The sequence below is a fragment of the Pristis pectinata genome, chromosome X (genome assembly GCF_009764475.1).
Source record: "Pristis pectinata isolate sPriPec2 chromosome X, sPriPec2.1.pri, whole genome shotgun sequence".
Lineage (NCBI taxonomy): Eukaryota > Metazoa > Chordata > Chondrichthyes > Rhinopristiformes > Pristidae > Pristis > Pristis pectinata.
In genome coordinates, this window is record NC_067450.1 from 9,583,196 (window position 1) to 9,607,149 (window position 23,954).

General features: G+C 40.9%; 1 protein-coding gene across 4 annotated transcripts in view; it reads left to right on the forward strand.

Annotated features, from left to right (window-relative positions):
* Positions 1–23,954, forward strand: part of smarcc2 (SWI/SNF related, matrix associated, actin dependent regulator of chromatin, subfamily c, member 2) — a 101,858-nt gene that overhangs the window by 53,347 nt on the left and 24,557 nt on the right. For 3 of the 4 annotated variants that reach the window (XM_052009509.1, XM_052009512.1, XM_052009510.1), the window contains exons 11-19: positions 451–581; positions 7,192–7,251; positions 9,126–9,163; positions 10,617–10,747; positions 11,803–11,874; positions 14,224–14,337; positions 17,100–17,253; positions 17,468–17,584; positions 18,595–18,657. In XM_052009509.1, coding sequence (XP_051865469.1) covers positions 451–581; positions 7,192–7,251; positions 9,126–9,163; positions 10,617–10,747; positions 11,803–11,874; positions 14,224–14,337; positions 17,100–17,253; positions 17,468–17,584; positions 18,595–18,657 — 880 coding nt within the window. The remainder of the gene's footprint in view (positions 1–450; positions 582–7,191; positions 7,252–9,125; positions 9,164–10,616; positions 10,748–11,802; positions 11,875–14,223; positions 14,338–17,099; positions 17,254–17,467; positions 17,585–18,594; positions 18,658–23,954) is intronic. The other variant, XM_052009511.1, reaches the window with a different exon arrangement.

The window sequence follows — 23,954 nt, forward strand, 5'->3', positions numbered from 1 at the left end:
CTTGTTCCATCTGCATTTTTTGTTCCTGTAGCCTATATTAAACCAAAATGAACTTGGCATAGCTTTACAACTGCACGCTTATATCCAAATGGCTTCTCAGAAAGTGATAGAAAATTTTTAATTTCGCAAACTTGTAGTAGATTTGTTTCAGCTGATGTTGGACATTGGGTAAAAATTGAAATACTGGCTTACCTGTTTCCAGCATTTCCAATTTTGATTGGGGCCTTCTGGTAGCAGCCATCCTCATCTGCATCATTACTACATAAGATTGACTGAATATGAAATGCACAAGAACTTTGACAAAGAGACAGTGTTGGTATCTGGAGCATTTTCCATGTGATTTTCCACATTGGATAAATGTAGCTGCTCAGTGATAGAATGTGACTACATAAAGAAAGAGTTAGAATGTTGTACTCTTGAGCGGATGACCGCATTGCACCTTGTTTTAAGACGCAGTCCTGCCACACCATATGCCAAGTCAAAGCGAGGACATCGAGAGGAGGACCAAGAGGATCTGACCAAGGACATGGATGAACCTTCTCCTGTCCCCAACGTAGAAGAGGTCACACTACCGAAAAGTGGTAATAAGTTTTTCTCGTTTAATGCTTTTAGTCACTGAATTTGTATTGATCAATTGATTTTTCATGATGCTGTTGACATTAATTGGTAGTAAATTGGGACTGCTCAAAGTTTATTTTAGTTGCATTGTCTTAAAGGTGAGTCACTTCCTCCAAAGTCCAAGTTGGATTTAGTTCCAGATACCAAAGCTGAAAGGCCAGCATTCAGATTGAAGGCACTGTCCAAGAACCACTCAAAATGACTTTAGGTTGTATTTCTGCTCTACTATACTACAGAGTGAAGGATCAGAATCATTTATTTTCAGATGTGCATTGTAAATATTAACAACCCAACCCTGCATACTGTCTTGTTACTGTTGATTATACACTGTATTTTGGTGTAGCTTTCAGATTCTTTACAGATATATCACATGAAGCCTCAAACTGTACTGAGTTTGGAAAAGTATTGCTGATTTTGGTATTGGTACAGTGAAAAACTTGTCTTGCATGCCATTTGTACAGATCAATTCATTACACAGTGCAGATACATTGAGTTAGTACAGAGTGCATTGAGGTAGTACAGGTTTTAAAAAAACAATAACAGAGTACAGAGTAAAGTGTCACAGCTACAGGGGAATGCAGTGCAGGTAGACAATAAGGTGCAAGGTCATAACAAGGTAGATTGTGAGGTCAAGAGTCCATCTCAACGTATAAGGGAACCGTTCAATAGTCTTATCACAGTGGGATAAAAGCTGTCCTTGAGCCTGGTGGTATGTGCCCTCATACTTTGGGAATTGATTTTGCCATTTTAAAGATTTTATATCCACCATATTTTACTGATACTTGGTAGAAACATATGCATGTCACTGGATGGGAAATAAATCAGATTAGGATCAAAGATAAAGAAAAAATTCCAGTGACATCTTATTTGATGCAATAGTTAGGACAGTCAGAAGCTGCTTGTAGCCAAACTGATGGCCCACAGGACAATCCTAATATGACTGAGTGGAACAGATGAAACAATGAAGCTAGGCAATTAACATCAGCATTATGTTTCTAAATTGTCTGTTGAAACTGTGGAGCTACAGTGGGTCCCAAACTCCTTTCTTCAATTTTGATAAAGCTTACAGATATGCATCCAATCCTGAGTTTGTGTAAATTTTAAATGAAGCTGCTGCATGGCAACTGAAACTTCTGCTTTTAGTAAATCATAACCAGGAGTTTTCCTGCAATAATGGATTTGCCCTCAAAGCTTTATTGCAGTTTGGGCTTTTAAAATTTTCCTTGATGGTATCCCAGTTACAGGTTTGGCAGGGCCATGTACAGTAACCCAGTCACAGATTGGACATTGGCCTTTGTAGAGTGACCCACTTACAGATTAGGTAAATCATTGTACAGTGCCATAGTCACAGAATGGACAGAACCTCCTTAAGCTGTCTTGGTCACTTGTTTCAGGGCTTATTTAGCACCCTTAATATACCACAAGTGCCCAGAATTAGACCACAGTCCTCCTTACATCCTAGCACAATTCCCCATTTAGGATGATGTTTTCTCTCTTGGTAAAAATGAAGAGGTCATGACCACAATCTGTATTTGAGGCAAAAAACTTAGATTACGTTTAAGACAAAGCCAGATAAACATATTAAGCACAATTATTAGTTAATAGGCTGAGAAGAAGTAAGGAGGAATGAGGCTCACGTTTACCATAAGGGGCTGCTTTGGCTGGTCAAGCTAAATGATCTGTTTTTACGCTGTACATTCTGTCTGCATCCTTGGGAAAACCTTGCAGCCATAAACCTAAGATGTATCTCCAGCAACACTGTATGTGGAAGACTGGTTCAGTTTTGAAAAGGAAAACTGTCCATACAAGGTGGAAGGCTGCTCAGCAGGCAAATGTTCACAAAGTTCCATGTTTTGGTCCAGTTCACCTCAGGATTTTGCATCTTCTTATCTGATCAGCTGGTTTATCAGATTGTGATGGTGTCACAACTCCTTTGCACAGCTGATATCTGTCCAGTGTTGAGAGTTAAAATACATGGTCTCCAGTTGCCAGGAGTGTATGGGAAGGGGCACAAATCCATAATAACTTGCATTTACAATAATGTGCATGATGCCTTTAACTTAGCAAAAGCATTCAACCTGACCTTTGGCAGCAAAGCTGCCACTGAGCCATGATTCACTCCAATGATCTTCTCAAATAAATTTACCCACTTTGAATCTTATTTCAATATCAAAACAAAAGAAAAACCCTGTGGATGCTGGAAATCTGAAATAAAAACAGAAGTACTAGAAGTAAGTTGCGCTTCAGATTTATTGGAGCTAACTTATTGGCTTTTCAGTGCATGCACATACCGCTGGGTGCATTGTGCTTTGCAATATAGCCCTCAGTTGCTCTTGGATGAAATTGCTTTTAATATACAGAATTAATTAAATGTGAATTAAACTTTCCCCTGCCGTTGTTAGAGAACAGCCCCCACCCCTCCCAAATAAACAAGTTTACTTTGTGCTTTCTATTAAATTGGAACTAATGTTCAGCTACAAAGCCTGCAATAACAAGTTGACCAGCCATTTAACTGGTACAAATGGAGCCTGATGCCAAGTTTAGTGGCAAAGCTCTGTGAATATCCAGAGCATGTCAAATTAAATTAAGTATTTTATGAGTGGAACCTCACACTGCATGGTCATTATGCATTAATCTATAGTAAAGAGAACAAATGAGGATTGTTGAAAAGTAGTCACACAGGCAAATAAAAGAAAAATAGCAAGATGAAGCTGAGAAGGATTGACTGCTTATCATTAAACAGGCATAAAATGTTTAGAAATTAATTTGATGGCACCGAGCATGCTGTGCAGTAGCAACAACAAAGTTGTACTCTGCCTCCAAAATTCTCTGTATTGCATAGAAATGCCTGAATCCTATGAGTATCAGGTGATCACCCTGGATAACCAGCTCAGCATTGCATTATATATTACTGACACAACAATATGCTTGTCCCAACTTAGTAACTTCGATAAGGAAAGGCAAAGGTGGTGATTAAAGGAAGATTGGCTTCTGCTGAACAGAGGCCTTGCCTGGCCACAGGTGATACCAGATGCTTAACTATGATCAGCTAACAGGTGAACCAGGGGCTGTCTTCCAGACTAACATGCAGGATAACTTGAACAGTATCTTGAAACCTATTGTCCAGTTTGGTATATGTGTTAACTGCAAGAGAGACCTCGACTATGTAGAAAGCAAGCACAGTTGAAGCACCTCTCATAATGATGCCAGGACTATCAGGTCCACTGTTCGTGTTGCAATAAAATGCTTGGAGGGCACTACACACGTACCCGAGAGTGAGGGATGCTGAGACCTTGCTGTAGCATAATGGTTTATGTTTGAACAGAGCTGTAGTTAATACGAAGATTCGGCATCCGATCAGAAGTTCAGCTGGGTGGCTAGAGAGTTGCCATCTGTCCATTTCTAGCTGGTGACAGGAGAAACTAATCAATACATATATGTCCTACACCTGAAAATAAATGTACTGTTCCTAGCACACTAACAAGACCGTCTGACTCTACAGTGCATAGGGGTAGTAAAAATGTAACCCTTCAAATAAAGTATAATTTACAGGTAGTGTAGAAAAAAGAATCTGGGACTTTTGTACATGTAATATAAGAGAAAAGTATAGAGTATTTCGCTTTAAACATGCAATATATTGTTAGAGATATCGACCATGTGAATTGTTTCACCATTAAACTGTTTACCTATTGCACATTGAAGATTCCATGAAATAATTGGAAGAGCAGGGGTATTCTCTGGTATGCTATCAGCATTCACCCTAAAATTATTGTCAGCGAAAAGAAACAAGTTGTCTAGTATTTATCTCGCTGCTTTTTATTGGATCGCACTACGCGCAAAATGGCTGCCGCTTTTGCCTACAAAGTAGTAGTGACTGCACTTAATTGTTTGCTATGTTCTATAAAAAATTATGAAAGGGACAAGATAAATGAAAGTTATTATTATGAAATAGAAACACATGACATCCTCTGAAATTTTACAATCAATAGTTCTGCATTTTTATTCATAATATAAAGGAAAACAATAATAAAAGTAACTGAAGGAATAAGAAATGGGGTGAGAATTCATACAATGTTTTTTGAGTCCTGATGAAGGGTCTCAACCCGAAACATCAACTGTTAATTTCCCTCCATAGATGCTGTCTGACCTGCTGAGTTCCTCCAGCATTTTGTGTGTTTTTTGTGAATGTTTTTTGTTACAAACTTTAGTATAATTGCTTCATTGGTAGCATATTGAGTTCATTCTGGAGAAGCAATAGCTCCTCAACTTCTAATAATATTCTGTCCTCTTGCTGCTGACAATCTTCATCCATAATTAATGAATGACTTTTTTGATGGCGATATCAGGCATGCAAAACGCCACTGCCATTGCTACAACTCTATCTCGGACATATTCTAAAATATGCCATTTCAATCCAAACTTAGAACTCTTTGAGCACACGAAATGTCTGCTCAGCAAAGTTCTTATTATTAACCTGTGTCTCCTTTTTTAAAAAAAAGTCTTGGCTGTGTTCAGCAGGACTTGTAGAGCAGTGGCAGCAGTTGGATTTTGAATGGATCAATTTGGGCAAAATTCTCAACTTCACCACTTGGACGCTAAGTTGACAGAATGCTTCACCCACTCAGATTTCGTTTTCATTTAAATCTATTGAATGAAGATCAAGTTGAGTGCCAATCTACTGCTACAGTATACTGCTCAAACATGAAAGTTATTCACATCTCTGAAGAGCCAGCTCGCATCCCAGAGTAACTGAGGACTGGGCACATTCTTTAAGATTTAAGCCTTTTAATCAACCTCTGAAGCTGTGCAGAGACCCAAAGAATTCTGACAACATTCACAGTTCATTTTCACATCAATAATTGCGCAAAAGTGGCTGGCATGTTTGCATACTTAAGTTGTGACGACATTTCAAAAGTATTTCATTATATGCTGGTCACAATTGGTGTGCCTTTTATAGTGAGATGATATTATTGATTCAGTTGGTACCTCACTTAGGAATGCTCTGTCTCTGCAGCGTTTCTTTCTTCTAGTATTGAATGTAATGCAGCAGCCAGCATGTCAAAGTAGAACATCTTTGACTGTATGGAACATTGTTGTTCCTGGTGTCTGAAAGGATCATGTGGCATAAGTAATTGGTGCAGTCTTCATTTTTATCATTGTTAGCATTGCAGTGCCAATTCTGGAAGAATGCATTGTCATTTCTTTAGCATCCCTTGTGAAACATTGCCTCCTCAAAAACTGAGGCTCTGCCCCCTGTAATTGATGCACTGGTTGCAGTGAGTTTTGATGGTTCTACTATTTTCTGGATCATTGTTCCTTTTTTTTCCTGTTCTGTTTCAGCATGTCTAGCACATTGAGATTTGCAGTGATCATTGAAATGGTTAAGTAACTCAGTTCAGTATCTGCTCCAGCTCTGTATTGGAGGTCAATCTACTATTTGAAGACCATCTTCAATTTAAATATTCTGAGGGCTACAAGCAATTAAAATCAAATTTGCATTCATTTTTGGTTAATTTTAGGAACCCAAGATATGTTGAGACCACTCTGTGAACATTAACAAATGATGTTACTCCATATCCGGTGCATCTATTAGATCTGTTGATTGTATCTCCTGTACAAAACAGTTCTGGAAGTTTTGAGGCTAAAGACAAATTACTGTGCTGATGGCTCACTGGCTGGCCCTGTATTCAACTGAGTCATCTTGCAGGAATTAAGCCTAAGGAAGAGTTAAAGGTTGTTACAACTGTTTCATTGTTACCTCTTGACCAAACACTGATGGAATTTACAGAGCTGCCTTTTGCAATACTCCTTACATGTTTACTGAGCATTATTGTCTGGACAGTTACTGCTCATCATAGTAAGTTTGGCAAATTACTGGGAGCTACTATTATAACTCCTCAGCAGAGGTGTCTCGTCCTTAAATTGCATTGCATTTCTTCACTCCAAATTTACATAGAGAATGCTTAAATGAAGACACATTAACTGTTATCTTCATTCTTTATATTATGTGCTGTAAGATTAGGTAACCAGTCTTTCAAATAAAACATCTGTTTAAATAAGCCAATACGTGTAATCCTTCCCAAAGATTATAAACATACAATGACAAGAACAAAATCATTCCACGGATAAATCATGTTTCCCAATGCCAGCCAGTAACAAACACTAAGCATTCCTCACAATGCTATCAGGTCGGTTGATAAGACCCCAATTAGAATTTAATTTTGCTTTCAAACCTAGATGGTTGCATCTATAACAGATCCAGAGAAAAAGACAGCTCACTGCCATCATCTCTAGGATAATTAGGAATGAACACTAAATGGTGGTTTTGCCAATGATTTCTAGATCCTGGTGATGAATAAAAAGAGTACTTCAATCTCTCTTCAAAGTGCGAGTATACAGAAGGAATGAAGTTCAAGCAGTATCTGTAAACTTGGATACAGTTCCTTCCAAACTTGCAATGTTCATGTGTGCTATCTACTGTGTGTTAATTGCACAGTCTGGGATTCTTTGTGAATGTTTATAGTTGGTGTAAAGTAGTTTGCAGTGTTTGTAACTTAAGATTTTGTCTTTTAGTGAATACAAAGAAAGATTCTGAATCGGCTCCAGTGAAAGGTGGAACTATGACTGATCTAGGTAAAGAATAATCTATGTGTCTATTTATCCATCATCCTATACCTCACCACCTAATTATATCTACCTCCATCTTTATCACTTTCAATCAGTTATTCACCTTCTATCCCCATTACCTTCTCACTCTCTACCAATCTGTCCCTTGAACCATCTCATCTAAATTTTACCAGAAATAATAATATCCTGATATCCTGGCAAATGTTTATCCCTGTTATAACCTCGTTTTACTCCCAATTGTCTTTGAGTGATTTTCTTCAGATTATGTGTGTAAAACAAAAAAAAGTGCTGAATTGCCAGATTTTAGTTCAAGTATGGATTTTATTAATCAGAGTCTTGCATGGCATGCATAAACTATGAGACAGCAAATAACACACAGACTACACCTTTTTCTATAACTTTACTGCAGAACAGAAACCACCAATTTTACAAAACCAATCACTCACTGATGAGCAAAGCCTCATTTTCCAATGGCAAGGCAGCACAATACACAATGGCTTTGCCTGCTTGGGTTTTAATTTCATGAACCTTCATGCCAATTGTTTTGACCATTAAGATGGTTTATCCAGGACAACTTTGATCACATCAGCCAATATGTCTCTGGTAATGAAGATAATTAAGGTGAGAGGGGGTAGGTGCAGAACAGACGTGAGGGTTACATTTTTTTTTACTCTGAGAGTGATGGATGCCTAGAATGCGTTGCCTGATAGAGTGGTGGAGGCAAATTCTTTGGGGGCTTGGATGGGCACAAGAATGAGAGGAAAATAGAGGGATACGAACATTCTGTAAGTAGGAGGTATTAGCTATATCGGCACAACATTGTGGGCCGAAGGGCCTGTTCTGTGCTGTACTGTTTTATGTATAATGTGAGCAAGGTCATATTGGAGATTATTAAACAAAAAATAGATGACTTCTTAAATCTGTAAATAGAAATGTTAACAGAATGAGCATGCAATGAAAAGGAGAACTGGGAAAAGAGGTTGTCTTTTGAGCACCATCCTCTACAACCACCATTGGCAAAGAATGTACAACACAAAAACTGGTCATCTGGCCTGGCAGCTAATGCTCACGTCCTAAGGTAGTAAAAGAAGTGGCTTCAGGGTTAGTGAATAGACTAGTGAGTGATCTGTCAAGACTTCCAAGATTCTGGAGCAGCCCATAGATTGGAAGATAGCTAATGTAGCATCACTATTTAAGAAAAGAAGTGGAGACAAAATAGGGAACCATAGACCAGTTAAGCAAACATCGGTTGTCAGAAAAATATGACCAAGAATTAATGTTTATTTCAGGTTGGCAAACTGACACTGCCTGGTTGCCACATGGCTCAGTGCTGGGCCCTCAACTGTTCACAGTTTATGTAAATGACAGATGAAAAGGTAGAATGTAGTGCATGCAGATTTGCTGATGATCTCAATCCAGGTGGGAAAGTGAACTAGCAGCAGCCTGCCCAGTATGTCGTGAACATCTGTAAGGCTGACTCTGGAACATCTGCAGTGTACAGGGCAAGCAGATATCTGTGTGAACAAACATCACTGTGGTGATGCACTACCTCCTGTGTCCAACCTGTAAACCCTGTGCTCTGGCAATCCACCTAGTCTGCACTCTTGGAGAGTGTGGAGGATGAAGATCTTTTAGAGTAATAAAAACCCAACCAGATTGCTAATCTGAAAATGAACATTTTCAGGTTGCTAATTTATTGTTTCTCCTCACCACACATCCCACTTCACTGTACAGTATGATGTCATGTTCTTGCTTTCAGCCAGAGTTGACAGAAACAGGAAAGAAGCTATTTAAGATTCTTAAATGCATGGCACTATTTATAACACAACTGCAGGAATTCTAGCCAAGCAAGCACTTTTGACCTCTGCTTTCTTTTCCAGACGAGCAAGAGGATGATAATCTGGAAACTACAGGCAAGGTAAGAGTGCTGTTCCCTCATCATTCATGTCGTACTCTTGTGTCATTTCTGCTGTTAGTTCTGAGGATATCGGCTCTCTTTTGCTTGAACAGTCCTATCTTAAAAGATAATACCAAAGTTGGCACTTAAGATGTGCAAGTAGAAGATTATCGACAAAGGGAAACTGTAAAATGGCACTGAATATTCTTTTTAAGTTTATTGTTAATTATTTGTTATTGAGTAGTTCCCAAGAAGAGAACCACTCCCAACCCAGAAGGTGGGTATTCCCTCTATAAGGTGTATACAATCCATGCCAGATTCAGTTGTGGCCATTGAACCATTTCTGCAGTTCATACTCTCTCTGCAACTGAATCCTGCTCCAGCCCAGACTTCATACTTGGTAGGGGGAGAACAAGGACCACTTCATTATCCTGTAATGTGGACAAATTTCATATGAGGATAGCTTTCTTATGAATGTTTAAAAACGTACAGCCACTTAGAGCGTGAAGCCTACCTATACATTAGTATATGATAGTTTGCTTGTCTGTAAAACTTTGAAATTTGACCTTGCATCTATTTTTGAGTATTAATCTGACTCCGTATAGTGGACAGGAAGTATATCAATTACAAGCTGCAAGTGCAAAAGTTGCTGTATTGGCAACAAAAAATATGTCCAGGGTCCATGATTGAGGCAAGCATTAGATCCTTTATATCTACAGACAAGGAGCCTGACACCTGTTTGAAGCCCCACTATCATATGCTTTTGCTCTGAGACAGAGCAACAAACCTCATTTACATACAGCCTAACACATCCTTTAAAAGAACCCACAAGGTCATTTTTAAAATGTAGTTTCTTGAAAATGAAGCTGAGATAAGTAGGAGCAGGCTTGCTGACCCCATGTTCAAACCAAAGAGTGCATGGTAGAAGTAAGTTATTTATGCTGAGACTGAGGCCAAAGTGGACAAGCTGAAATGGAGGGGTAAGGCAGCTCGCCACAAAGATAACAATGCAGAAATGTGTGGGATAAACTTGTATGTATCAAAGTGACGTGAACAGAGAGGGGGAGACATTCGTGTAATTCTGTTGTCTACCTCTTGGAATATGATCGAAGTTGGAAAGCTACTCTGTACCACTGAAACTTAATACAAGCCATTAGGAATAATATTCTTGATGCAAGTACTAAAAGGTGATACTATGGGGGAGCTGTGTTTTATTGCAGTAGTGGTGCCCATAGATTGATCCTGCTTAAAACTTTCCCACTTTTCTCCATGAACAACACTGGCCAACATTCAGTAACAATTGGATTGGGTTATTCTAGTTTCTCTGTTGTTTTAGCCATAACTCAATTGTGTTAAATTCCTTTGTTAAGCTGTCTGCTGATAGTAATGTATCATTTATTGTGGTCCAAAAAATATGTAAGAGGTGAGAACTTTCCAGACAGCAGTTGAAGGTGAATTGTGTTTTTCTGCCCAGGACGAGGAAGATGTTTCTGCTGGAAGCAAAGGGGAACAGACAAAAAATCCCGACCTACATGAAGACAATGTTACAGAGCAGACTCACCATATCATCATACCCAGCTATGCAGCATGGTTCGACTACAACAGGTATACCTGAGGCAGATGATGCTTTTATTTGTTATGTGGAGACTAGCATGTGTCATTGTGATGAATAATGATCTGTTATAATGTAAATATCATGCCTTTTATGTTGGATATTCATTTTCACCTCACATGAGGTGCCATTGCAAGGGGTCTCTGTGTTTCCAAGATGATATTAGGTTTCATATGGTCTGCAGAATGCATTTTTTTCGCATTGAATTTTAATTCTATATATTTCCTTGGTCTGATGGAGCAAAAGAGTGGTTACTAAATGAAACAAAATAATTATGGCAAGCGTATGTAGAGCGATACAATATAGGTTACTATAGAAAATGGACTTGTGGAGAAATTGTCTTACAGTCTGTTCTCAGGAACGAACCCTTATGTGACCCCGGGACTGCCTGTATTCCATACCCAGGAATTAAGCTACTCTACTTTAAGAACGTAAGACATAGGAGCAGGAGTAGATCAGAGAGCCTCAGCATTTCCTATCCAATATTTTACACTCAGGAAGGTTCAGTGGGGTAGCTTTAACTTGACCTGTTCAGCGGGAATCTAATGGGACCAGACCACCTGCCTGTTTAACCTCAGCCTGCTTTTACTCCCTATTGAAGTGAGGAGAAAATTTTCTTTCTATTTAAAAAAAAAGATAACCAATCTGATTTCCCTGCTAGTGGATTAGATTGAAGTTCAATTCTACCTGTAGTCCCACACTTCTCTCATCCTAAACTTTGCTTGGAGGAGGATAAGGAGAAAGTGATCGGGCTAGGGGAATGTTTAGATGATGTACTTAACCTTGGGAATTTCCCTCGTTTCAGAATTCACTTTTGAATATAATCTGTTCAAAACTGGAGCATGTAAGACTATTAGAGTGCAAACTTTGGTTATCTCAATTTGAATTCTTAGTTATCAGCAGACATAAAAAGAACTCCACATTTAAATTCAGATAAGATTACCTTGAGGCTTCCTTTGGGAGACACAGCTCTTTGGGAAGCCCAACTGTATAGAGTGGTAGTCATCAATTCCAATAAGACCTCAATTATTGTTATTATTCTCAACAGTGTCCATGCCATTGAGCGTCGAGCTCTCCCAGAATTCTTCAATGGAAAAAATAAATCCAAAACCCCAGAGATGTGAGTATTTAGTTAATAGATAAATTGTTGTTTTCTCTGAAGAAAATAATAGTAATAAGCTAAGACTGGTTCCCAACGCCTGCAATGCATTTGAGGACTTCAAAAAGTATGAGTAATGATATGTGAATTCCAGCAGTTCACCAGTTTGTGACCATCCCATTTCAGGTCGTCAGCTCATGAAGTTCAGAGTCAGAGACATAAAGTTAATTAGATTCTGCTGTACATGTGTTTTTCACATAATTACAGAGATACTATAAGAAGTGAGAGTATTCAGATATCAAGTCCTCATGAACAGGAGTCCAAAGTGCAGCATTGTTTCTTTCATTAATATCATAACTGTGACTATTGAAACCTTTGCATAAGCCTGTTGCTTTATGCATTATGTCAGGATAGTGGTGTAGGGTGATATGGTGGTGCAACACTTAGTGCCCCAGGTTCGATCCTGACCTCAGGCGTTCTTTGTGTGGAGTATGCACATTCTCCCCGTGACCGTGTTAGTTTCCCCTGGGTGCACCAGTTTCTTCCCACATCCAAAATACATGTTGGTTGGTTAAATGCTTACTGTAAATTACCCTTTAGTCTAGGTAAGTGGCAGAAGAATCAAAGGGGGAGTTTGTGGGCATATGAGAGAAAATAAGTTGCTGGGAAACCAGGAAAAGGAGAATGGGACTGATGGGATTGCTCTGCTGGGAGCTGGCGTGGACCTGATGGGCTGAATGGCCCCTTGTGTCATAATAAGTAAGTTTGAATTGAACAGGTTAGATATCATCTTAAGAGGAACTTGGCAATTTACACATTTCTCTGTCAGGGACAATATTTCAAAGTATTAGTTGGTTGGTCAGGATCAAGCACAAGACAAACCCAATTACAAGCACCTTGAATCCCACAGTCAGGACAGTAGTGTAGTGGTTATGTTGTTTACTGAGCAAACATGCAGATTTTGAATTCAGTAAATCTGTTAATTTGTGATCCATCACAATAGGAATGACTGTCAAATGACTGAAAGCTACCAGATTGGCATAAAACCCTAACTATTCTATTAACGTGTTACGTGGAAAACCACCCCTCTCTATTCTGCCACAGGGGTGATGCTAGGCTTAAACTGTAGTTGACCTGTAATGCACTCAAAAGGCATCTTGCAGGCCACTCGGTTGTAAAATAAATTGCGACCACAGCAAGGATTATAGCAATTCAAGGAAAAAGCACTTCCTGGGGTAGGTAGGGATGGGCAATAAATGCAGTCTTGCCAACAGTATTCACATTCTAAGGACAAAGTTTTAAATTCCCAAGGGACTTTTCAGCAGGATCTATGTTTTCCGCAACACTTATCTTTCTGGTGAAAACCTCCCCAAGATGTCATCAATGTACAGAATTTATCTCCCTACTGGTCTGAGAAAAAAAACTGTTCTGAAACCATGCTATTTAAAGGCTAACAATTGAGCTACATTCTTTGTCCTCATTGGAATCTGAGACCTCAGATGCAGCTTCGTGTGCCTGAACTTCATTTCTATGGAGGTGAGGTCAGGTTTGTGGTCACTCTTAGCTTCCTGGCCTCAGAGCCCTGTCAGGGTCCTGCTGCTGCTGATGTTGTCACCTTTCAGTTTGCTGCTCACTGCAACATTAAGGAGGTCACCCAAACTCCATACTTATTGCTCTGGTCTATCATATTAAGCACTCTGAACTCACAATTATCTCTTTCAAAGGGAAGTGCCAGCCATATATACGTAGCTTTGCTGAAAAATTCCTTTATTAGGTCTAATTAATAATAAACAAAGTTCAGTGTGGACAAATACATCTTGCAGCTAAAGACAAGAGATGGGTGGACAGGATTTTCTTATGACATAGAAGGAGGCCACTTCATTCCATTGAGTTTCTGCTGGCTCGCAGAGCGATCCCATTCCCAACTAATTTTCTCTGTAATCTATTCTGTCTTACATTTCCATCAACTTCCACCAGATTCTCCCACTTATGTACACACTAGAACCAATTCACCTACCGACCCAGATGTCTTTGGGATGTGGGAGGAAACTGGAGTATCCGGGGGAAATCCACACAGTCACAGAACGGACCAATGAAGAAGTTGAGATCAATCCTAGAGGGTTAGTTGACTCAGTGCTTCCCACATACTAATGTATGAGAGAGAGGAGTTCATGTGACAAGGATTCTAGGTTGCATAACTAAATCAGTTAATTTCAATCTGCAGAGCCATGCTGAGGTGTTGCGGAGTGCCCTGTGCAAGCTGATACTAAAGTACTGGGACAGATGTGGTCAGTCTTATGAAGTGTCTAAATGGTGATGTTATTTTAAAATTGATAGTTCAACTATTTTTTTAATCCTATTCTTCCCCAGTTACCTTGCCTATCGTAATTTCATGATTGACACGTACCGTCTGAATCCACAGGAGTACCTCACGTCAACAGCATGTCGCCGGAATCTGGCAGGGGATGTCTGTGCAATAATGAGGTATGTAATAAACAAGAACTGTTGACGTCTATTGAAAGAACTTCATAACCCTCATGTAATAGTGACCGCAAAGCTAACAGATTGCTGTGAAGACCCAAGTGGTTCACTAATGTACTTCAGGAAAGGAAATCTGTGATGTGATGTGGTTCAGTTCAAAACTAGGGTCTTAAACCTAAACTTTGAAGCTGTGGGGGAGTGTTGTCTGTGGTGAGAACTAATTGAAAGTTATGGTGGACAGTAAGGCGAGCATTTAAAAAAGATCTTTATTTACTTGTATACCTCTGCCTTAAAAATATTCAAACTCTGCTTTTAGTGGCCTTTTGAAGAAGACTTTGAAAGATTTATGGCTTTCATCTCTGTCTTAAATGAGCGACCCCCTAGTTTTAAGAAGCAATAGTTCTACCACTCAGGATCTTATTGAAATCTCTTTTATAATTAGCAGAGAGGGTTTGTGTACTAAAAATAGAAGTAGATGTGTTTTATGTTCCTATTGTAGTTTTTGTTTTGCATGCTTGCAAAGTTCAGAAAACATGCTGGCCTGGGTTTTACTGCCACAGGTCCACTGCCCGCACTTGCCATTTATGGCCACACTCACTAGAATGGATTTCAGCCAAATCTGGAAGGGTGATCTTCCTTGGGCAGGCATTTCTGAAGGAAAATGATGGGGCCTTGAGTGACAGAACGAGGCTGCATCAAGCTGTGTCGAACTGAAGTACATACAAGCACCAGTTATCATTTCATGCTGAGGCTCTATCTGTCCCCGGCGTTGCGAAGGATGGGCCTAGCCTCATTGCTGTGCAAAGTTCCATTCGGTTGGAACCTACCGTATTGCCTGTCCTTTGTAGAAACATTCCTTCAGGAAAACACCTTTGACCGCAAGTCCATGAGGCAGTAGTCAGCAGAGAACATCCTGCAAGCCCTGTGGGATGTTTACCCAAGCAGACTGTCAAAACCATTTGGCAGAATGGCTCATTGTCAGAACTCACCAACAAGCACCAAGACCTCACTTGGCTGGCGGTGAGAGGGGCCCTCCCCATCAGATCCTTCCTGTATGGTCGGAGTCTCACTCCCAGGACGGCTGTGATGAGGACAAGATGATCGCCCGCTTCTTTGTGGACTGTGTGTTTATAAAGAAGGTCTGGAAAAGGATGCAAAGATCCTTGTCGAGGTTTATCCCGAGCGGCTGCGTAACAGAGAACTCTGGTCTACTGGATTGTAAAGAAAGCCATGCACTGTTTTTGTACTACTTGTATATATTTTTTATGAATAAAGTTTAATTTTCAAATAAAAAAAGCTGCCGAGGAAACTCCTCTGGAGTTTATTCAGCATGAAATTATAACTGAATCATTGTATGTTGCGGTTTTATGGACCAAATCAGATGGGTGGTCATCCTGCTCCTCTTCAGCCCCATACCTCATTTTGAATTAATGAGAATATTCTCCGAGACTGTCGTCTCTGATATAATTTCTCTAGCTTTCCTCAATAGAACATCTTTAGTTTAATTGCAATTTTTCCAAGCCAAATCCTACTCTCCTGTTCAATATCCCACCAATTCTTATTGGTATTGGTATATTATTGTCACTTGTACCGAGCTACAGTGAAAAACTTATCTTGCATACTGATCGTACAGGTCAATTCATTACACAGTGCAGTTACATTGAGTTAGTACAGAGTGCATTGAAGTAGTATAGGTAAAAATAATTTCAGTGTATCTCGCTCTCCATTCACGACCCACGTTCCATGTAGTCTAATCCCAGTCTTCACTCCTTCCAACAACCTTTAATACCCCACTCAGTAATAACCACCACCACTATAATCCCATCCAGGCCTACCCTTTCCACCCCCTCCTTCCCTCCCCCCACCCCCTCCTTCCCCACTCAAGCTGACAACCCATGCCTCTGGCAAGTGGGCACAAACCGACTGCCACGCCACTTATGTGAATCCAACTAGCTGCTTATGCTGTGAGTCTTTTGCTGCACTCGTCCACACCACCTGGCTCTGAGATGCACGTGCAGTAAAGAACTGTGCCAGAGACCACCCTGAAATAAGCAGAGTGGCACTTGGGTGGTGGACAGTGATCTTAAGGTAATGGGAGATCTGCCCCCTCAAATCCAAACCCCCTTATTCCTTGGAAAAGGAGAAGACATGAAGTAAGTCTTTGTAATGGAGAATTTAGAAGATAGAAGGGGCAATTCAGTGAATTCACTTGATCACATTATTGTGAAAAGGGTGAATTTTTGTCTGTTTGAAGTTTTTTGCATCTGAGGCTTTTCCATTGGCTTGTAGGAAGCACTAGCTGGTGGTTGGGATGTGCAATTACAGATTGATAAATGTATTTGTGTAAATGTAATTCTGTAATTGTGTAAAGTTTACACAAAAGTATGACCAGAACACAGCAGTAAGAAGTAACATATTATAGATGTTTGTGTGCATAAGTACAGCTGTGCAAAAATGGGCGCACATAATATTAAGCAGTACTTTCCCTGCTGAGATCTGAAATTCTTCCCTTCCTAATTCAAGTTTTCTCCATCCTGTTTCTTCATGTTACCCCACACAGTGACACAGGACATCTTTTTTTGTGCCTTTTATCTATCCAATAATTGTTTCTCAGATTTGGTTTGTTTGTCAACTTCATGCCAGCTGTTTCCTCCTTCATGACATTTGTTTCACACTTTGAATTATATCCATGTTTGTGGCTGCATAAAGACACACACTGAATCAATAAATCCAGGTTTATTTTGATATGTCTTGGTTGTCTACAGGGTGCACGCTTTTCTTGAGCAATGGGGACTTATTAATTACCAGGTGGATGCAGAGAGTCGACCAACACCTATGGGTCCTCCCCCAACATCACATTTCCATGTGCTTGCAGATACACCTTCTGGCCTGGTGCCCCTTCAACCTAAAGCTCCACAGGTCAGTCTTTGTAAGCCGAAAAGTCTCAATGACAGATAAAACGGAGGGCTGAATTCACTAGATCGTGCGTTTTGGTTAATATCCGAATCTGGTTACATTTAGACCCCTCTGGCATTCTGAATGGGTTTGGAAACTGATCAAAATGCATTCTTAGTACAAACATTTTTAAACCGAGTTGGGAGAATGATGCACTAATTTGTAAAATTTTTGGCAGACATCTGCATCCCAGCAAATGCTTAATTTCCCTGATAAGAACAAAGAGAAGGCTCCTGACATGCAGAACTTTGGACTACGTACAGATATGTATGCAAAGAAAAATATTCCTTCTAAGGTAAGCCAGTGCTTCAAGCTCCAAGACTCAGATTGATCTCCCATAATGATTTGTCACTTAATCAGTTTGATATTAGAAGAGGGGAGGAAAGGGACCCAAGTTAAGTGAGGCCATATTCCCCAAACGTGACCCAAAAAGGCTAGTTTTTCTTCTTTCATATGAGTTGAATTGCTACTTCAATTAGATCTAATTGCATGAAAGAACCTTTAGAAGGGGATTTCACAAAAGAGTATTTTTTGTTGTATTGTTTAAAGAAATGGAAATTTGGTCTGCAGCCTTATGCTCTTTTCTATTGAACGATTCACAGAGTCATTCAGTTTCAGATACAAGCTATTTTGTCTGCAGTGTCTGTGCCTTTTGGAAGAACAGCAAAAGATTTCCTCAAGTTTAACCCAACATTTCTCTCTCTGCCAACACTGCCAAAAACAAGCTATATAGTCAGTAATAGCAAGTCAGGCGGCATCCGAGGAGAGAGAAACAGAGTTGTTGTTTCAGGTCAATGACCTTTCATCAGAACTAGGAAAAGTTCAAAGTAAAACCAGTTTAAAGTTGCAGGGATAGTGGGGGTGAGGTGGAGAATGGGAGATGGAGACCCAGAGAGAGTGAATGACACATGGTGGTTGTGCAGGCTGAGGTTAACGAATAAAATTTAGAATAACTTCTAAAGGAAGTGTAAATAGATGAATGAAACCTGAAATTACCAGAAGAGAAAAAAAAACTGGATACTGGAATGTGAGGCACAAGGCTGGAATAACTGATTATCCAAAATTATTGAATGAGGAATCTACCTAATTAGAAAATAAGGTGCTGTTCCCCATGCTTGTGTAATTAGCAATTTGTGGGATCTTGCTTTGTACAAGTTGACTACATGATACCCGTTTTTGCATTTCAAAGTAACTCGGTATCTTGAATCCTTTTATGGTGCTTTGGAGTAGCAGTGTCCATAAAAATGGGAAATTATACCTACTATGAAGATATTGCTTTCATTTCACTTCTACTTTCTTCCCCAGAGTAAAGCAGCTGCTAGCGCTACCCGAGAGTGGACTGAGCAGGAGACACTTTTACTGCTTGAGGTAAGCACATTGGCTTCTAATTCAGGGCAGTTGATGCAAGCTAACCTAAAAACAGTAGATGTTCATTCAGCCCATAAAGCACTTCTACTTTAGGATAGTATTTTCTATCCTGTTTACTTCATTTTTGCTTCTCTGTTCCTTGCTTACCACATTAATAGTGACACTGCCCCTCCCAATCTTGCTCAAATGATATAAAAAGACTGCTTCCATCGAGTTGCCTATTTTCCATCCTGGTAATTACATGATGCAATGACAATAATGTTGATTAATCATAGCACACATTCTCTCATTGTCACAGAGCAATACAGCATGGATACAGGCCCTTCGGCCCAACTAGTCCATGCCAACCACGGTCCCCACCCAGCTTGTCCCAATTTCCTGCATTTGGCCCATATCCCTCCAAGCCCCACCCCTCCATGTACCTATCCAAGTGCTTCTTAAATGATACTATTGTACCTGCCTCACCCACTTCCTCTGGCAGCTCGTTCCACATACTCACCACCCTCTGCGTGAAAATGTTGCCCCTCAGGTCCCTTTTAAATCTTTCCCCTCTCATGGTCTACATGGATTTTAGTAAGGCATTTGATAAGGTTCTGCATGGTAGGCTTCTTCAGAAAGTCAGAGGCCAAGGGATCCAGGGAGGCTTGGCAGTGTGGATTCAGAATTGGCTTGCCTGTAGAAAGCAGAGGGTTGTGGTGGAGAGAGTGCATTCGGATTGGAGGGCTGTGACTAGTGGTGTCCCACAGGGATTGGTTCTGGGACCTCTACTTTTTGTGATATTTATTAATGACTGAGATGAGGGGGTGGAAGGACGGGTTAGCAAGTTTGCAGATGACACAAAGATTGGTGGTATCGTAGATAATGTGGAGGGCTGTCGAAGCTTACAGAGGGATATTGATAGGATGCAGATCTAGGCTGACAAGTGGCAGATGGGGTTCAAGCCAGAGAAGTGTGAGGTAGTACACTTTGGAAGGACAAACTCCAAGGCAGAGTACAAGGTAAATGGCAGGATTCTGGGCAGTGTAGAGGAGCAGAGGGATCTGGGGGTTCATATCCACAGATCACTGAAAGTCGCCTCACAGGTAGATAGGGTAGTTAAGAAAGCTTATGGGATGTTAGCTTTCATAAGTCGTGGGATCGAGTTTAAGAGCCGCGAAGTAATGATGCAGCTTTACAAAACTCTGGTTAGGCCACACTTAGAGTACTGTGTCCAGTTCTGGTCGCCTCATTATAGGAAGGATGTGGAGGCGTTAGAAAGGGTGCAGAGGAGATTTACCAGGATGCTGCCTGGATTAGAGAGTATGGATTATGAGGAGAGACTAAGGGAGCTAGGGCTTTACTCATTGGAGAGAAGGAGGATGAGGGGAGACATGATAGAGGTATACAAAATATTAAGAGGAATAGATAAGAGTGGACAGCCAGCACCTCTTTCCCAGGGCACCAATGCTCAAAACAAGAGGATGTGGTTTTAAGGTAATGGGTGGGAAGTTCAAGGGAGATGTCAGGGGGAGATTTTTAGCTCCTCTTTCCCAGGGCACCAATGCTCAAAACAAGAGGACATGGCTTTAAGGTAATGGGTGGGAAGTTCAAGGGAGATGTCAGGGGGAGATTTTTCACCCAGAGAGTGGTTGGTGCATGGAATGTGCTGCCTGGGGTAGTGGTGGAGGCAGATATGTTGGTCAAGTTCAAGAGATCATTAGATAAGCATATGGAGGAATTTAAAATAGGGGGATATGTGGGAGGAAGGGGTTAGATAGTCTTAGGTGTGGTTTGAAGGGCCTATATTGTTCTATGGTTCACCCTGAATCTGTGCCCCCTAGTTTTGGACTCCCCTACCCTGGGGAAAAGACTATTACCGTCCACCTTATCTATGCCTCTCATAATTTTAAACATTTCTATAAGGTTGCCCCTCATTCTCCTACGTTTCAAGGAATAAAGACCTAGCCTGACCAACCTCTCCCTATAATTCAGGCCCTCCAATCCTGGCAACATCCTCGTAAATCTTTCCTATAACAGGGTGACCAAAACTGTACACAGTGCTCCAAGTCCGGCCTCACCAACAACTTATACAACTGCAACATAATGTCCCAACTCCTGTACTTGATGCCCTGATTGATGAAGGCCAGTGTGCTAAACACCTTTTTCACCACCCTGTCTACCTGTGACGCTGCTTTCAACAAACTGTGCACTTGTACTCCGAGGTCCCTCTGTTCCATTACACTCCCTAGTGCCCTACCATTCATAGTACAAGTCCTGCGCTGGTTTGACTTTCCAAAATGCATCACCTCACACTTATCTGTATTGAAGTCCATTTGCCACTCCTCGGCCTGTTTCCCTAACTGATCAAGATCCTCCTATAATCTATGGTAACCTTCTTCACTATCAATAACACCTCCTAATTCCGTGTCATCTGCAAACTTACTGATCGAGCCTTGTACATTCGCATCCAAATCATTGAGATAAATAATGAACAACAAGGATCCCAACACCGACCCGTGTGGCACACTAGTCACCGGCCTCCATTCCGAGAAACAACCTCCAACCACCACCCTCTGCTTCCTAACTCCGAGTCAATTTTGAATCCTCCTAACTAGTTCTTCTTGGATTCCATGGGACCTCACCTTCCAGACCAGCCTACCATGTGGGACCTTGTCGAAGGCCTTGCTAAAGTCCAAATGGACAACATCCACTGCCCTACCCTCATCTACCTTCTTAGTTACCTCTTGAAAAAAGGTAGATGAGGGTAGGGCGGTGGATGTTGAAAGGTATAAAGAGCTCAGAATTTCTAAATTGCATTCAGTAGAACATTTTTAACCTGTATGTTACAAGTCCAAAGAAGGATTATGTGTGGGAGGTGGGGGTACTGAATTCTAAACTGCTTCCAACTCTCAGACCTGGTGCTTTTTCTGGCAATTTGCCTCCTTTTCGGATCCAATACTATCCCTAATTTACTTTGTAAGCCATGATTGACCCAACTTTCGTGTCTGGCTTTTGTAACAGACTGGAATGATTAATTGTTGTAATTCATGTATACAATGTTTAAAGGATGTAACAAGGTGGATAAAGAATCAGTTGATGTAGCAGATTTGTATTTCCATAAGGTATTTGATAAGGTGCTACAAAAAAGGTTACTTTACAAGATAAGAGTGCATGGGGTTGGGATAATATATTGGCACAGCTAGCAGAAAACTGTCAGGATAAATGGTCACTTTCGGATTGATGATCGACTAGTTGGGGTGCCACACGGGTCAGTGCTGGAGCCTCAACTGTTTACAATGTGTATTAATGATTTGGATGAAGGGACCGAGTGTAATGTACCCAAATTTGCTGATGAGACAAAGATGGGTAGATTAGCAAGCTGTGAGGAGGATGCAAAGAGCTTGTAAAGGAATATTGATAGCTTAATTGAGTTAACAAGAAGTTGGCAAATGGAGTTTATTGTAGGGAAAAATTATAGGAAGGAAGAATGAAAAAGCAAATTATTATTTAAATGGAGTAAGGCTACGAAATGTTGCACTACAAAGGGATCTGATGGTCCAAGTGCATAAATACACAAAGTGATCCCTGCACAGAGTGGGGCTCCTAGAGAATGGGCAATACTGAGTAAATGTATCTCAACATGTTACCTCCCTCATTTTTTTTCACTGCCTGTTGTAGAAGTTCCTTCCTCAGTGGCCATGGTAAGAATTGTAAGAGAAAACCAAGCAAGCGATAAGAATTACAAGATAGTAAGCAATTTTGCATTGCCAGCATAATATGGTTTCTGTGGCATTCATCTGTTCTGTTCACAGTCATGTGTTCCATTGCAGTGAGGCTATAATGTTTTAAGGAGTGAGCATTATTCAATATCTAGTCCTGATCAAGGTTTTGCTGGAGCACATGCAAGTGAGGCTTGGAGTATGCAGTAATGCCAGCAGCCATCACATCAGTATGACTTACCTCTGCACAATGAAGGATGCTATTTGCCCTAGATGAGAATGGATTAAAACATTGCCAGTGCCATGAGAAGTATATCAAATAATACGCAACTGGAAACTCAGGGCATATGTCTCTGATGTTTCACACCTTTGTGCCTTCTCCATTTGACATTTTAGGTAGGTTTCAATGTCCTAGCACAACATGATAGTGTCCTTTGTTTGGCTAAAGTCTGGCAGCTGGAAGACAGCTTCCTTTCACTTTGAGTCCATGCAGGTGTCCTTCCCTTGTATAGGCAGGCAAGATATTGCTACCCATGGCCATTTGAAGCAGTGGTCTGGGATAGAGCATGGGTGATCCTGGTGTCTGAAAGGCCAGTGTGAGAGTTCAATAGGATCTCTTTGTGAAGGGGCATATCAATGTACTGAACATGCACACCAAGCAACCCCTTCAAGGGACTGGGTAGACCATGATGTAATTATGGGGTAACACCCAAGCCACTCTACCATTGTTTAAATCTGACAAGGCTCCAAATGACAGGTATCTGGTCCCTGCTGTTTGAACTGGTCTCTTCACTGTTTACACCATTTGAGTAAGGCTCTGCTCAAAAGAAAAAAGTGTGTGAGTGGGTGGGAGAGGCATGTCTCTTTTGCTGCAGAAGAGAGATGAGTTCCCGTGTACCGTATTTCTGCTCCTGTAGAGGGGAGACCTGCTCACATGGCATCTGTCTTTTCATGCAGGAGAACAGTCTACTGATGTGCTGCATCCCGCTGTCCAAGGAGAACAGCAAGCAGCTTGCGTGCAGAATCCCTTCACTCCTGCAGAAGTGCAAGCTTCAAATGGGTGCATCCTTCTGCCCACCATGAGCAGCAACCTGCTCACGAACAGCAATCTGCTCAAATGTAGATTGCCCTGTGAGGACAAGCTACTCCTTGGAGGCATTTTGCTGACAAATGTCAAGCTGTTCTTGTTTAGCCAAGACCAGACCTCCAGGTGGATCAAGGCAAGACTGCGTAGAAGTTGATAGCCCACGTGGACTCTGTCTGTGCCTCCACAGCAGCTGTCATCTGAACCAGTAGATGTTGTGTAATGGGATTGTCACCGAGCCCTTGCAAAGAAGTGTGCATGGATCTCAGAGTGTAGATCATGGTCTCCTGGTTCTGCACAACCTCCTATAAGATCATGGTGACTGACTACTCCATACTCCTTGTCATCTGCAGTCAGCCAGACAAGCTTGACAATGCACTCACCATTTTAGTGTGCATCCACGTCAACTTTGTCATGAAAAGATCTCAATCGTGGTCCTCGCCCAAATCCTCTGGGACAAAGCAAATTCCCAACACCTGTTACCAGACTTAGCCCACTATTGCCCAGTGCATCTC